This window comes from Lupinus angustifolius, chromosome LG08 (genome assembly GCF_001865875.1).
Source record: "Lupinus angustifolius cultivar Tanjil chromosome LG08, LupAngTanjil_v1.0, whole genome shotgun sequence".
Taxonomy (NCBI): Eukaryota; Viridiplantae; Streptophyta; class Magnoliopsida; order Fabales; family Fabaceae; genus Lupinus; species Lupinus angustifolius.
This window is the reverse complement of record NC_032016.1, coordinates 18,538,850-18,555,098: the sequence shown is the minus strand read 5'-3', so window position 1 is coordinate 18,555,098 and position 16,249 is coordinate 18,538,850. Positions and strand designations below refer to the sequence as shown.

Sequence of the window (16,249 nt, the reverse complement as noted above, 5' to 3'; positions counted from 1 at the left end):
TGACTTCCATGATCAATCTGATTCGGTTTAGCAGCTTCATAAATCCTTTCTCCATGCCATTTTTCACTGCCTCTGTTCTACTTATCAAAATGACCTGAATTTGCTTTCTTTTCAAATTGAGCACTGGGGGCTTGCTGAGTTTGTCTTTCAGATAGCCTCTCAAGAAACCTTTGTTCATGTGCTTCTAGTGAGCCTTGTAACTCATCAATTGTTAAAAATTCCAGGTCTTTTGATTCCTCAATAGCTAGCACCACATGATCAAATTTAGCAGTAAGAGTCCTAAGTATTTTTTCAACAATACTTTGCTCAATTAGTTGCTCTCCACGACTTCTCATAAGGTTGTTTAAGTCTCAGATTCTTGTGAAGTATTATAAGATGGATTCTTGTTCCTCCATTTGCAGAAGTTCATATTGCCTACGCATCATTTACAATCTCACCTTCTTAACCTTCAACCCACCCGAGTAGCATTTGCCAAGCTTCCTTGGCAGAACTTGCAACAGAAATCTTTTCATAATTTGCTTTGTCCAAAAATTGGTGTATGAGGAAGATTGCCTTACAATCTCTTTTCATGACTTCCATATACTCCAAACTTTGTGCCTCTGTGGGATTCTCACTGAGTGGATGAACCCCAATTTATACCACATCCAAACATTCTTGAAATCCGAAAATGGCATTCATCTGAATATTCCAATGATCAAAGTTCTTGCTGTCAAGAATAGGTAGATTCATTGAAAAACCACCCGATGTTGTGAAAATATTGGTAATCAATGATGCATATGAATTTGTTGGGTAGGATTTTTTTGGGTACATTTTTACTCATATTCGTATTAACTATTATCTACTTATAAAAGTTTCAAGTTTGCCAAACAAACAAGAGTTGATACACAACTATACTATTGATCATGCTCGTGTAGACCAAAAGAAAAGAAGCATTGAATTAGAAAGTGAGGAAGTTACGTGGACATGGTGAGTGCAAGCCTATCTCTTCCTCTCTCAAATTTCCCAACCCATGAAAATCCCAAACCATTATCATCACCTAAAAACCTCACTTCAAATCTGAACCCCTCACAACTGCAAAATGCTATCTCCAACCTTGACCTCACATCTAACCAAGACACTCATCACAAACTCATCACTTCCTCTATTCTCCTCAAATCATGCATCCGCTCCCACAACTTCCAACTCGCCAAACTCCTCCACCTCAAACTCACTGAGTCACGCCTCCCCCTTGACTCGCTCCTCCTCAACTCACTCATCACCCTCTACTCCAAATGCGGCGACTGGCCCCACGCGCTCTCTATTTTCCAAACCATGGATAACACTAAAAGAGACTTAGTCTCATGGAGTGCTATTATCGCTTGTTTCGCCAACAATAACATGGAATTCAAAGCTCTTCTCACTTTTCTCGATATGCTAGAAAATGGGTTTTACCCGAATGAATATTGCTTCACTGCTGTGATTCGCGCGTGTTCTAACGCGCGGTTTTGTTTTACTACTGGAGTTGCTGTGTTTGGGTTTTTGTTGAAGACTGGGTACTTTGATTCTCATGTTTGTGTTGGTTGCGCGTTGATTGATATGTTTGTGAAGGGTGGTGGTGATGTGGACTCTGCATACATGGTGTTTGAGAAAATGCGTGAGAGAAATGTTGTTACTTGGACCTTGATGATCACGAGGTTCATGCAATTGGGTTTCGCGGGTGATGCAGTTGATTTGTTTTTGAGAATGTTGGTGATGACTGAGTATGTGCCGGATAGGTTTACATTGACTAGTGTGTTATCAGCGTGTGCTGAGATGGAGTTGTTGTCGCTTGGGAAGCAGTTGCATTCTTGGGTTATCAGGTCAGGATTGAGTTCGGATGTGTTTGTGGAGTGTAGTTTGGTAGACATGTATGCAAAATGTGGATCAGTAGAGAATTCTAGGAAAGTGTTTGATAGAATGCCGGATCGTAATGTTATGTCTTGGACCGCACTTATCACTGGGTATGCGCAAGGGAGTGGACGAGAACAAGAAGCTATTAAATTGTTTTGTGAGATGATGCTTCAGGGTCATGTTGCGCCGAATTGTCTCACATTCTCGGGTGCCCTCAAGGCTTGTGTGAATCTTCCTGATTTTGACTTCGGTGAACAGCTTCATAGTCAAACAATTAAGCTAGGGTTTGATGGAGTTAACTATGTAGGGAACTCTCTTGTTAACATGTATGCTAGGTCTGGAAGAATGGATTGTGCTCGCAAATTTTTTGATATCCTCTTTAAGAAGAATTTGATATCGATCAATACAGTTGTTGATGAAAATACGGAAATTTTGAATTCTGAAGAAGCCTTTGGCCATGAAATTGAGCACAATGGTACTGGACCGAATGCTTTTACATATGCATGCCTATTAAGTGCTGCTGCTTGTATTGGTACAATTGGTAAGGGTGAACAAGTTCATGCTCGAGTAGTGAAGTCTGGATTTGGGACAAACCTGCGTGTTAATAATGCTTTAATCTCTATGTATTCCAAGTGTGGAAACGAAGAAGCTGCTTTACAAGTCTTCAATGACATGAGGGAACGAAATGTCATATCTTGGACCTCTATTATAAATGGTTTTGCCAAACATGGATTTGCTACAAAAGCATTAGAATTGTTCAATGAAATGCTTGAGACATGCATAACGCCTAATGATGTCACTTACATTGCAGTTTTATCAGCCTGTAGTCATGTTGGTTTGATCGATGAGGCATGGAAACACTTCAGTTCCATGCATTTAAACCACGGCATTGTCCCAAGGATGGAACATTATGCATGTATGGTTGATTTGCTTGGTCGTTCTGGGTTGCTTTCAGAAGCCATTGAATTTATTAACTCAATGCCTTTTGACGCTGATGCGTTAGTGTGGCGTACATTTCTTGGTTCTTGTCGAGTTCATCATAACACAGAGCTTGGGGAGTATGCTGCAAAAATGATTCTTGAGCGGGAACCTCATGATCCAGCTGCCCATATATTATTGTCAAACTTGTATGCATCAGAAGGGCGGTGGGATGATGTAGCAGCCATTAGAAAAAACATGAAACAGAGAAAATTAATAAAAGAAGCAGGTTATAGCTGGATTGAAGTTGATAACAAGGTGCACAAATTCCATGTTGGGGATACCTTACACCCCCAAGCTCAAAACATATATGATGAACTTGATGAATTGGCTTTGAAAATAAAGAAATTGGGTTATGTCCCAAATACAGATTTTGTTCTTCATGATGTAGAAGATGAACAGAAGGAACAGTATCTGTTTCAACACAGTGAGAAAATTGCAGTGGCATTTGCCCTCATAAGTACCCCCAATCCAAAACCTATAAGAATATTTAAGAATCTTCGTGTTTGTGGGGACTGCCACTCGGCAATTAAGTATATCTCTGTTGTCACGGGAAGAGAGATCGTGGTGAGGGATGCAAATCGGTTTCATCATATTAAGGATGGGAAATGCTCTTGCAATGATTATTGGTGATCCCTGTATGTCTAACTGAGTTTAGTTTAGTTGGCCACAGTATTTCCTGATACAGGAATGGATTCACTTTCATACTGCACAGAATATACAAAGGTTGTGGATATGGAAAATCCTTGAATATCATTTTTTTAGATGTTGAGGCTTGATGCTACTCCTTACTATTCTTCTCTGTTGTTTTTAGTGGAAATTATTCCAGATATTGTTGCTAAAATCAGCAATCTGAATGGTACATATGTGAAAGTTTACCCCACAAAGAGGATGGAAATTATTTTTTCAAGAAGTATGATAGACTTATTGATGGTTTTTGCCATGCACCATGTGAAACATACAAAAAAGAAAGAAAGAAAAAACTAGGCAACATGGTTTGATTTTGAGATTCCGTTTTTTGTACTACCAAACATATCCCTTCACTCTATGAGTAAGGAATTAATACATTTTTTTGTGTGTGACTAACCCTTCTAACAAATGTCACTATCCCGAATTGGACAATTAACTTTTTAGTCTTTCTACACTACTAGACAATGCTCTGTTAATTAAGATTCCCTTTGGCTCACAGTTTTATTTTTTTCCTTTTTATGCCTAACAATTGGAGTGTGAGGTGTGAGGTGTGAGGTGTGAGGTTGATACACTATTTTCCTTGTAATTTCTTTAACATTTTCTGGACAGAAACTAGTAGGAATATTCCCTAAGAAAAAGGGGAAAGGTAATTAACTCCTTCCAAAGTTGACAAGTCTCATATTCCCATTTTACACAACCTTAACACATAGATAGACACGATCTCTCTCAATCATCACTAAAGTAAAAATAATAAAAAATAAAGACAAAATTTACACACAGATCTGATCCACAGAGACAATAATGTAAGAGAAAAAACAACTCAGATTTGTAGTGTACCCTGTGAGAGGAGAGAAGAGAAGAGAAACTTAACCGACAAATTCTAATTTCGTACAAAACCTTCCTCCCTCACTCACTTTTCTTGTTCCCAAATCAACACTTCCTATTTCATTCTCTCATTCTTACTATAAATCTATAATCTCATTCAATTATACATAACCTTCTTCTTCAGATCTGTTTTCTGTAGAGCGGTTACCATATACATAACGTTCGAATTGTATACATAAATTGTGTTTGTTTTGAAAATGGAGAATGAAAAGAAAGCGTCAGCGATATCTGATGTTGGAGCATGGGGAATGAACATTGTGAGTTCCGTTGGAATTATTATGGCTAATAAACAACTCATGTCGAATGGTGGTTACGCTTTCAGTTTCGGTTAGTTACTTTCCCTAATTCTTTTATTAGATCTCAGATCTTCAATCTCTTATTAATAAATTGCATGTTCTTTTATTTTTATTTTATTTTATTGTCTAGTTAACTCATATTATCTGCACATCATTTATTATTGTTATTATTATTAATATTTTAATCATAACTAATTAGTTGTTTGTTATTATTTTTATTATTGTGGTTGTTGCAGCTACTACGTTAACTGGATTTCATTTTGCCGTGACTGCTCTGGTGGGTCTGGTTTCGAATGCTACGGGATATTCCGCGTCGAAGCATGTCCCTATGTGGGAGCTTCTTTGGTTCTCAATTGTTGCTAATACTTCCATCACTGGTATGAACTTGAGCCTCATGCTCAACTCTGTTGGATTCTACCAGGTGTGACTCGCTGCCATTTATTGCTAACTCTGTGATATGTTCTGTATAATTATTAATCATTTTTATGCTGTCAAATTGATATCCTGGTTATCATGTGTGTACGTTATCTACGTGAAATTGGGAATGATTTGCATAGTGAAAGCTTTGAGATTTTGATTTAAGAAATGGGTAGAACTAGATGGTGAGATGTGTGGATCTTGACTATACAATCATGATTTGTATACGAGTGTTGATGCAGTTCACGGTAATTTGTATAGTGTAGGTTAAAAGTTATTTGTGAAGATCATGTGACTGCTGAAACAGTCGCATGCATTTATCTTCTATTATTGATTGTTCAAATAAGATCCAACGGTTAAGATTCGTTCCTGTTACCTCTCAAATTACAAGGTTCTCTCACATGATACAATCCTATATATATTACGTGTTTATTAACTCATTCTGTAATGATGAGAAATTGAGGTGAGCGAATGGACACATAACAAAATATGATTATGAGCAGAAGTATTCAGGACCATGTGAGGAGAAGGCTGACAATGGCTAGCTACTATTGAAAATTAGAAAAGTGAATCAAATGGAAGATGCTTTGATTGAAAATGGGTGAGAGAAAGAGAGAGAACAAAGAAAAGAGTTTATAGGAAAAACCATTAGATGATATAAATTGAAAACATGATTTCTGGTAGAGCTGCCTTTTGATTCATTTAGCCAACTAATTAGTGGTATAAGGCTTGGATGTTGTTGTTTGGGTCCGTGTCTTGAAATCCTACCTGAAGAATGTGTCAAGAACTCTTGAGAGTGCTGGTATATTTTGAATTTTGATTGGCCTGCATGGTTGGTTGAAGGCTACAATGAGAAATTTCATGTCTATACGGTTTTCCATTTGACTGTCTGCAACTACGAGTGGTAGTGTCAACCTTTGAAGTGTTAGTACCTGAAAATATACTTGTCGTTATTTGTCAGGAAACCAATCCATGTTCGTAAATCCAAAAATTGAATCTAGTTTGAAATTTACATTTTGAAGAGCACGTTTATACAAGACCAACTTGTAGGTATTGGGCTAATCATTAACTATGGCATTTTGTTGATGTATAAACACATGTAGTAGTTGTTTCAATCATAGCATTTTGTGTTTAAATTGAGTTTTCATTGCCTCTAATTTTATGTTTTTAAATATCCTATTGTATATGTGCACAGATATCAAAACTAAGCATGATTCCGGTGGTTTGTGTGATGGAATGGATCCTTCACAGCAAGCACTACTCAAGGGAAGTGAAAATGTCAGTCATAGTTGTGGTTGTTGGTGTTGGTGTTTGCACTGTAACTGATGTAAAAGTAAACCTCAAAGGTTTTGTGTGTGCATGTCTAGCAGTTTTATCAACATCTTTACAGCAAATTGTAAGTATCAATCATATAATGTTTCTACTCCACTATGCGGGCAATATGGGATTATTTCAATTATAGTTGTCATTGGCTTTCGAGGGTGAGCCTCGACGCAACGGTAAGGTTGCACGTCTTGTGGCCTAGAGGTTATGGGTTCAAATCCTGGAAAAAACTTCTTCACCTGCAAGGGTAAGACTGCATACATCTACCCTCTTCACACCCTACTAGGTGGGAGCCTCATGCACTAGGCCATCCTTTTTAAGTTGTAACTGCCTTTTATCATGTCAATTTATTTATTATGAATTCGAGTAATTGAAGGTTAGTGTTTGGTGGAACTGAATTAGATGTAGAATATAGAATCATAAGTAAAGCACCATTTTTGCTCTTTTGAAGGTCTTGTAACTCATGCTTTACCTGTGAATGTTCAAGTGTCAGACCAGATAGATTTCATTACTGAACAGGAGTGTGGAGAACACACTTTCTACTATAGAGAGCACTGTTTTGTGTTATATACTGCTAATCATGCTATTTGTGGGATTTACCTTCTTCTGTTTTTCCCTTTGCTGTGACAGTCAATAGGTTCTCTACAAAAGAAATATTCAATTGGATCTTTTGAATTGCTGAGTAAAACTGCTCCCATTCAAGCCGTCTCTCTTCTTGTTTTTGGTCCATTTGTTGATTACTACCTTACTGGCAAATTGATAACCAACTATAAGATATCTTCTGGTGTCATTGTAAGTGACCATTCTTTCCCCTGTTCAATCTAGCTTGTCTTTAATTATACACACAGTGCTGGGTGGTTTATTTAGTGTCTCTGTGAATTTCTGCAGTTATTCATTCTTCTATCATGCTCCCTAGCTGTATTTTGCAATGTGAGCCAGTACCTCTGCATCGGACGTTTCTCAGCTGTTTCGTTCCAGGTTTTAGGCCACATGAAAACAGTATGTGTGCTGACTTTGGGGTGGCTGCTATTTGATTCGGAGCTAACTGTCAAGAATATCATGGGAATGGCCATCGCAGTTGCCGGAATGGTAATTTACAGTTGGGCCGTGGAGCGTGAAAAGGCTGCAAATGCCAAGACCCACCATTCTCATGCAAAAAACAGCCTAACAGAAGAAGAAATTAGGCTATTGCAAGAAGGAATTGAAAAGAATCCTTTGAAGGATCTTGAACTTGCTGAGGATAAAAGTTAGGTTGGTTAAATTTAATGAGAAATGGTAGTGAATACTAATGTGTATTACTTCAATTTGATTTGTTCGTTTGTTCCTCTTATCTAGTTTACTGGCTGTAAAACTTGTTGTTTATCTGTTTACACTCGTAATGATCCAATATTCCAATTTAGTTGAGGTTATTTATTTTTGTTGCCACTAGATTGCTAGATGAAGAAGAATATGATGGCAGTATTAAGGTGTAAAGTGTGTAAACTGATGGAAAACGATATCAATACCTTCCCATTATTCTTTTCCTTTTCTTTATATAAAATTGAGTAGCTATCTCGATTAAATGCCTTCTGTTGCATAGCTCACCCTCATTTCAGTACATCATCTCTCCAAACATTAGGAACAATAATATCAATATTTGATTTTCTTTGTTAGTACATGAACAAGAGTAACAAAGAGAGCAATAGAGAAATAAATATATACTAGTCTAAGTCAAGTTTCTATAATTCAATTTGATTCAATTAATCTATCTTACCCCAAAAAAATGGTCATGTCACTTTAGCTGAACTGATTGGACATTGAATTGATTGCCTCTAGCTCAACACTATATGCAAATATAACTTGTTAAAAGTTAAAACATTCCAAAAAATCCAATATTTAGCCGATTCAATTTCCATTTCAATTTTTCAATGTTGTTTTCTTCACAATCTTGGATAATTAGCGTTCTGAATCATTTATCTACACTTCCTACTAATCAATTATAATCTTAGTTTACTTTATAAATATATCTTAGTTATTAAAAGGTATTATATCATGATAAACAATTAAAAGTATAATAATCTCATCTAAGGAGCCTTAATGAAGAATTTTAATATCATCTTATTAAAAAGGAATTTCCTACAATTTTTTAAAACTGAAGCGGCTTGCAAGTAGCTTTCCCTGTCTAAAAGAATTACCAAAGGAACTCTTCCCAATATCCTGACCACATTGGTATAAACCATTCAGTGTAAAAATTACATACACCAATAATTACAATCAAACCTTAATTTCATTATGAAAGGTCAAGTACTAAACAATGTCATAATATTTTATTATAAATCTTTTCATTGATAAAATATTAATCTTTCAAAAAATTTCTTTATCATTTCACCTGTAAATTTTTTATCTTTCTCTTCATCTAAAAATTGAATTAACCTCTATTTAATCTAATCCATTTACCAAGGCTTTTAATGATATCCTACATGTCTAAATTACTTACAATACAATTATATTATCTTTTATAAACTAGGAGCTATTCCAACTTCATTCTTAATACATTCATTTCTAATTTTTTATTTTCTAGTCCTGACATTACATAACATTAATTAATTGGAATTAGAACTCAGCAAGATCACAATGGCAATGAATTCTCCCTACCAGATATGAAACATTATTGGATTTATTGCATTCCTAAGGACTCTAAATGACAAAATTTGGTAAGTCCATTGAATGTAAGGATAGGTATCAGATGAATAAATACAAAATGTTCCTCTATGCTTTACTTGATTGCAAACATTATAGCATTTATCATCACAGAAGCTTTTTTATAATGGGGGTTTCTCCCTGGTTAGCTTATCTGAAGTTCTCAGATTCTTTACATTCTCAGCTTTCCTATTTTCCCTGTATCATCATACTATAAGGGAAGTAACCAAGCTCCACCACTAATGGCAACTTAGCTCCTTCTTACAGTAATATTAACATCAAAGGACAAGGACAGATTGAATATATCTCTTCAGTTTGCAAATGAAGCAAAATTCTGAAACAATACCAAACATCAGAAATGAAAATTCCAAGCTGCAGTAAGAGGACACTATATTTTACATGTGGACACACTAGTTGTGAGGATGGGTGACAAATGCTCATTACTTCATCTTAACCACTGATCAGAAAGGTTCTTTGAATTGTTCTGCTCCTCTTTGATGGATGGTTCATCCACTGCCATTGGAACCACTACTGGCACCTGAAAACAAAAAAAATTAACACCTCTAAATATGACAAGATGAAAGACAGCGCAAATAACTCGACCTACATCTTACGCACACTGATCGTTTCATGCAAGACATATATTTTGACTTATTTGAAAAATATGCAAATGTAATATACATCATAAGGCTATAGTTTTATAAAGGTGAATCTAACATGAGAATCCAATGGGGTTTGAGATAAACATTTTTATGGCTGTAAAGTTTATTGACATCAGAAAATGTATAAAAATGAACTATCATACTCATTATCATCATATATTTTATGAAGTAATTATTCTGATGTCCAGTTTGTTGGATTTCAAGCCATGATAATTAGATGATTATTTGGAATGACATTTCTTATTTTGTTACAAAGCAAAGATGACAGGTTGGGGACATACTGAATCATTCCGCTCCACTTCAACATATTCTCTTTTCACCCTATCAGGAACAGGATTGCTGTAAAAATAGAAAAGACACTGATTAGGAGCCTCAAAAGACAGTTTCAACAAGAGACTTCAATAATACAAGAGGGTACCTATAATCACCAAACTCTGTGTCAGAATCAGGACCCCATCTTTCATCTTTATCATCTTGATCTTCATCTCTCTAAATATGAAAGGATGTAAATAAGTTATAAAATCTTGCAACTCATTTCATAATGGAAAACAAGAGAAATTGAGAATCAAAACTAAACAAAACAATGAAAAAAGGTCATGGATCATTTGAAACAACCCTTATCTGTCAAAAAACAGGACTTTTTATTTTTATCTTTTGACAATACAATATACGGTGCCAATTTCTAGACAGACCACTATAAATAATTTCAACACAAGACCTGATGTGCTTAGCCATATCTACCCTATTAGGCTCTTAATGCATGTTAATAGTTTTCCCAACTATATAGCTGCTATATACTTATTGACCAATGCTTATTTAATAGTCCGCTGAAGCATATAATTGCTACATACTTATTGAAAATCTTCGTGATTGATTTTTCCTGATAAGCTGCCTTACCAAAGTCAAAAGTCTAGATATTAATCTATGACTTTCACCCTAGAAATAAAACTGTCATTTGAATTTGAACAGTGACAGCTCGGGTTATAACATGCTAAACAAAGTTCAAATTTTAATGCTGCTAGGATGAAACAAATGGCTGCTGTTTCTAAAGAATGATTCAATTCTTTTTTCCTTTGACATTACAATTGAAAAAAGAATACACACATCTCCAGAACTTGAATAGCGGATTTTACGCCATAATATTTATTCATCATTCTTCAAAAGTATCAGTGCCAATGGAAGTTTAATATATATATCTATATATATATATATTCTTCGAGGTGGCTGCTGCAGTAAGTTATCAATAGAAAATTATCTATATAAGAGAAATGCAGAACTGAAGAGAGAGCAATTTAATGTCAGTAGATGCCAGAACAACCTCATGAAGCTCAGTGTCAGGTGGTCGCTCCTGAAATGGGACACTTGGCGCATGCTGAAGCTTAGATAGATTATCAAGAAGTTTTGATCGAATGTCATCCAATAAATCCCGGAAGTTCTTGTTTTCCATGTTACTTGGAGCAACGTGAAGAGTATAGTCAGGACCAAAATATTCATAATACTCGTGTTGAGGCATCTTATCTTCTAGCTCCATCCCAAGAGCAACACCAGTCTGATTGACAAGGCAGAAATTTATTTATCTGATTGAGAAAGTTTCATGCTAAGAAAATAGAATATTCCATTTCAATTTGACCATATTCAGCTTACATTTTCAAATCAATAGTGCTACTACATATTGATTTGCATGTTGCATTCAATAGGACCAATAAAACCACAGGAAAACATATATTCATTTTTTATTCTGCTATGTTGGACACTCTAAGCAAGTCTCTCACCTAGGGTACCTATATTGTCTACCACTGGTATGAGAACCAGAGGGAGTCTTTCGTGCTAAACAAAAAGTGCAGGCATAAGCTGTTGTTCATCATTTACAACATTTCGTGCCTGTATTAGTCTTCATTTTACCTATGCCCGAACAAGCAATACAACTGTTGTATTTACCAGTCAATTGCTAATCTAAGAGGGTTACCAGATTCTAATATTATGGTTGAGCACTTAAATTTTCAGGCCAATACTACCCTTTCAAGAGGGGGGACTCACAAAATAATCCAACCAAATAGTCAACGGATAGGAATACTACATGTAGAAATACATAATACCTCATAACACCAGCAACGTGCCACATTTCGTATTGTATAACCACCACCACCGAGCATCAAAAGTGGAACATTAAAAGATCTCATATATTTGACACACTCTGCATGACCCTTTATAGACAGATTGAAACAGCCTAATCTGTCCCCAGATAAAGAATCAGCACCACATTGTAATACCACAGCACCAGGCCTGAAAACCTCCATCACCTTTCCCATTATTGGCTTAAACAAGGACATGTAACTCTCATCATCAATGCCATCATCCAGGGGAACATTTAATGAATAATGTTTCCCTTTACCATAACCAATATCACGAATATCGCCTGTTCCGGGAAAGTAATCACCAAATTTATGAAATGAGACAGTCATGACCCTGTCAGTGGTATAGAAGGCCTCCTCTACACCATCACCATGGTGGATATCGATGTCTACATATAGAACACGCTGCACAACCATACAAGGACTGAATGTGCATGAAAGTGCATTTAAAACAAAATATTTCACATAAGAGAATAGATGCTAATTGAATTTAGCAGGCAGTTTATAAAAATGCTGCATCTCAAAGAAGTTCTACCTAGCCAGCCATTTTTGGTCTATTAATCAATACCTATCTCATTAGATCCAAAAAAAATCCAATGAAATTCCCTTTTGAAATGGAAAGAAAAATGTTATCCTCAACAAAGGTAAATAAAAAAGTTGTTAAACAAATACTAGTCAGTTCAGTGAAATAAAAAATACAGACTTCACAATTTCCAAATTATTCTGAGATGTCATCTTCAGGTTTCTGAAGAATAGCACTGAGCAAGCTCTGCAACTCAGATTTCTTTTAGAGTAAAAACAGCTATTTAACAAGTATGCAAGATAGAAAATAGTGTGAAGAATACCACTGAGCAAACTCTGCAATACATATTTCTTTTGCTGTTAAAAACAGCTATCTAACACAGTTTGCAAGATGTAAAATAGTGCTATTTGTTTAATACCTATTAAGCACGCTGCAATGGTACAGCAAGTCCACCAAAAATATTAAGCCATTTGGAGAAGCCACTAAAAAAGTTTTGTTTTATATCTCTTAACGTAGTTATAATTTATTGCAACAAGACGACTCCAAATACAAGAAAATATTAGGTTGACTACATATTGATGTACAAGGGAATAGAAGAGGCATGCCTAAAACAAGGAAAACCACACAAGGGCCCCATTTAGACGATTTCAAGTCTGGCAATAGGATTATCGGTTATTGACAACTAAAAAAATTGCACGGAAGAGTGTTAAGTATGTGTATCCTGTGGAATTGTAACACATATCGGTCATGCAAAGATTCAATTCAATTCAATTAAAATCAACATAACCATATGTTGATAAGATACTGCAAGAGAAGTAAATTTGGCAAACCTCATGCGCTTTAAGAAGTTCCAAAATAGCCAGCACAATGTCATTGACATAGCAGAATCCAGATGCCTCACACTTCTTCGCATGATGTAGCCCACCAGCCCAATTTATAGCAATATCAGATACACCATGGTTCAATTTAACAGCACCACCAACTGAACCTCCAGCATACGTCTGACAGAAAGAGTAAAGACCATCAAATACAGGGCAGTCTTCACCGACATTAAACCGCTTCAGCTGCCTTAGCTGATCCTGCTGCGCTTCAGGGGTGATGCCCCTCAGGAAAGCCACGTAATCGTCAGCATGGAACTTGCATAGATCCCTGTCTTTAGCAGGAGCAGGCTTCAGGACCTGCATGTGTTGAAGCAACCCATAGTGGGCTAGAAGAGCATGTGTCATTCGAATCCTATGGGGTTTCATTGGATGACCCTGCCCGTAATAATAGTTTCCAACCTCTGGGTCATAGAAATATGAAACCTTTCTCTTCACACCATCTGACCCTGATGGAAGGGAGTTCCCTCCACTTTCCATCACTCACTATGTAACAAATCCACCGATAACGTTAACCAACTAACATCACAGCAGCAGCAGTAGTAGTAATGCAGACAGACAGAGATTACATTGTCAGAAAAAAAACTAGTAGTGTTGAAGTGAGAAAAGAAATTCAACAATGATTAAGCATAATCCATGAGTAAATAACAAAATGAAAGCATGAAAAAAGCAAAGAACATGTATTGAACCACAAAACCATAAATTGCTTGACTAAACAGCAATAGAACTAGGGGTGAGCATGGGTCGGGTTGGAACGGGCTAAGGATTGTCCTTACCCGGCCCTAAATATTGGTTGGGTCACTTTTTTGAACCCGGACTCGGTCCTATACCCGAAGCTAACCCGACCCGATCCTAGACCCGATTAAATATAATGCATACTCATTTTAGATAAAGAATTCTCAATATTATTTATTATTATGAATATGTAGTTTGAAATATAAAATGATATATGTGTATATATTATTAATCATGTATATATTATTGAAAAATTAAAGAATAATGATATTTTTCACCAAAAGGGTATCATTACTCTATACACATTTGACTAGAAACACATACAAACATGATAAGCGAGTGACCCTGGGACGGGCCGGGTCATGCTTGGTCCCTACCCAGCCCTAAATATTGACCAGGTCTATTTTTGAACCCAAACCCGGCCCTAGAGCCGATCAGACCCGGCCCTTTTGGACTCAATCATGATGGGGCCGTGCCGGGTGAGCGAGTAGGGTAGGGTCAGGTCCTGCTCACCCTGAATAGAACTGACATGTTTTAAATTGTGGTTGAGGTTAACGTTGCATAGACTACCATAACTACAATATTGTAAAGATCTTGATAGAAAAAAAACTAAAAAAATTGAAATTCTTTCTATTGCCAATTTATCAATTAGAAAATTTATGTTGCACAAACCGTTATTGGTTTATACCAATAATGGAAGCCGTTTCAGTTTATTAGGATACATATATGTGTCCTCGATTAAAGATCCGTTAATCTACCCTCTGTATTATATATTACTTTATTATAAAGTCGTGGATCGCGAGTTAAACCCTTTAACTGAAGTGATGACAAATCCAAACTTCAAAGCAATAATAGATTACAAATGGAGCAAGGTAATCAATCTAGCCAGCATGCTAAATTGTAAGTTAAAGTGAAATAAACACCAACTATGTATATAATTGATTATTTTAAAATAAAGAACAGTTTGAATTTCTGAAGAACATTTTTCGCATTAAGTGATTGGAACACAAACTATTATTCACCAAAATGGAAAGAAAGTAAAATTTGTAATAACCTAGTATTTGTGGAAAAGCAAAGAAGAGAAGATAACAGAAAATAAGATCAGAATAAGAAGCATTCATAACTGTAACACAATATTTTTCAAATGAACGGAATAGCGCTAAAAAACACAGAATTCTCACCGTGTTCAGTGTAGCAGCGAAAACGAAGACAGTGAAAGGCTCCTTCCAAAATCGAAACTATTACGACCTAATTAATTTAGAGGGTAAAATCTATACACTAAGAGTGTAAATATTTATATACATGTATTCTATCATTTATCATCGTTTGAATTATTATTTTTTTAAGTTAAGTCAACCATAATTAAATATTTATAAAAGATAATACAATGATAGTATATAAAACTCATATGCTCTCAATGTACACGTATTTTGTTGAATTAGTTTAATTTATATGGAAAATGTATTGCTTTCTAAATCATTCTACACAATCACAATGTATTAACAATTGGTTTTTAGTTTATGTCACTCTTGTAGTTATAAACTATTATATAGGATGGTTAAGGTAAAAGAGGATTGTGAGTCAACATTAAAAAATGGAAAAACATTGTTACAATAGAGAAATATAAATGTGGAGAATGTTTGTGGGGTTCATTTAAGAACGAAATTAGAGTTGTATCAGAGATGACTTTAGCTTGAGTTACTAAGTTGTAGAAAAATATAAATACATATAAAATAATCAGTGAGACTCATTTAAGAACGAAGAAAAATGTTACATTATTGTGGATACTCTAATAAGATCATTACTCAATTTATATTTGCTTCATTATTTTGGTGTTTACTTAAATTTTGTAGGTGTTATTTTCATTGGCTCGGTTAGGTTGTATAATAATTTTGAGTATAAAGCATAAATGTTAAATGGTTAAATGTAAATACATTCCTTCCAATTTTAGGTCATATATGATATATGATTTGATACCCTAAGTTTAATTAAAATCAATCTGTAAAGAGAATGGTTTCTTTTAAGTCTTCTACATAGGAGTGTCAAAACGGGTCGCCCAGCCCGTTTAGCCCGCGCCCGCAATAATTTAAGCGGGCCGGACATGCCCGCAATTGGTTAACGGACAAAAAGTCATGCCCTGCCCGTTTTAAAACGGGCTAACGGGCGGCCCGCAGACATTTTC

The 16,249-nt window shown here is 35.7% G+C and overlaps 3 protein-coding genes and 1 long non-coding RNA gene across 5 annotated transcripts; 3 read left to right on the top strand and 1 right to left on the bottom strand.

Moving 5' to 3' along the window:
- Positions 922-3,601, top strand: LOC109354976 (pentatricopeptide repeat-containing protein At3g49170, chloroplastic). Its single transcript, XM_019597838.1, has one exon. It carries the CDS (start codon positions 964-966, stop codon positions 3,478-3,480), a length of 2,517 nt encoding a protein of 838 aa, XP_019453383.1. The 5' UTR covers positions 922-963; the 3' UTR covers positions 3,481-3,601.
- On the top strand, positions 4,228-7,981 carry LOC109354974 (UDP-galactose transporter 2-like). Its single transcript, XM_019597837.1, has 5 exons — positions 4,228-4,749; positions 4,955-5,139; positions 6,331-6,531; positions 7,089-7,250; positions 7,347-7,981. Exons 1-5 carry the CDS (start codon positions 4,620-4,622, stop codon positions 7,707-7,709), a joined length of 1,041 nt encoding a protein of 346 aa, XP_019453382.1. The 5' UTR covers positions 4,228-4,619; the 3' UTR covers positions 7,710-7,981.
- LOC109354975 lies at positions 9,099-9,483 on the top strand. The gene is made up of 2 exons (XR_002108615.1): positions 9,099-9,270; positions 9,305-9,483. It is a non-coding gene; the product is annotated as an uncharacterized LOC109354975 (long non-coding RNA).
- On the bottom strand, positions 9,193-15,326 carry LOC109354972 (histone deacetylase 19-like). 2 transcript variants are annotated; one of them, XM_019597836.1, is made up of 8 exons: positions 15,249-15,326; positions 13,285-13,851; positions 11,896-12,336; positions 11,118-11,348; positions 10,218-10,288; positions 10,081-10,138; positions 9,537-9,675; positions 9,193-9,471 (listed from the first exon to the last, which is right to left on the bottom strand). In XM_019597836.1, the coding sequence occupies exons 2-7, from the start codon at positions 13,810-13,812 to the stop codon at positions 9,583-9,585; spliced, it is 1,422 nt and encodes a 473-aa protein (XP_019453381.1). In that variant the 5' UTR covers positions 13,813-13,851; positions 15,249-15,326; the 3' UTR covers positions 9,193-9,471; positions 9,537-9,582. The 2 variants fall into 2 exon arrangements, with proteins under 2 accessions (XP_019453381.1, XP_019453380.1); XM_019597835.1 differs by having other exon boundaries at positions 9,193-9,675.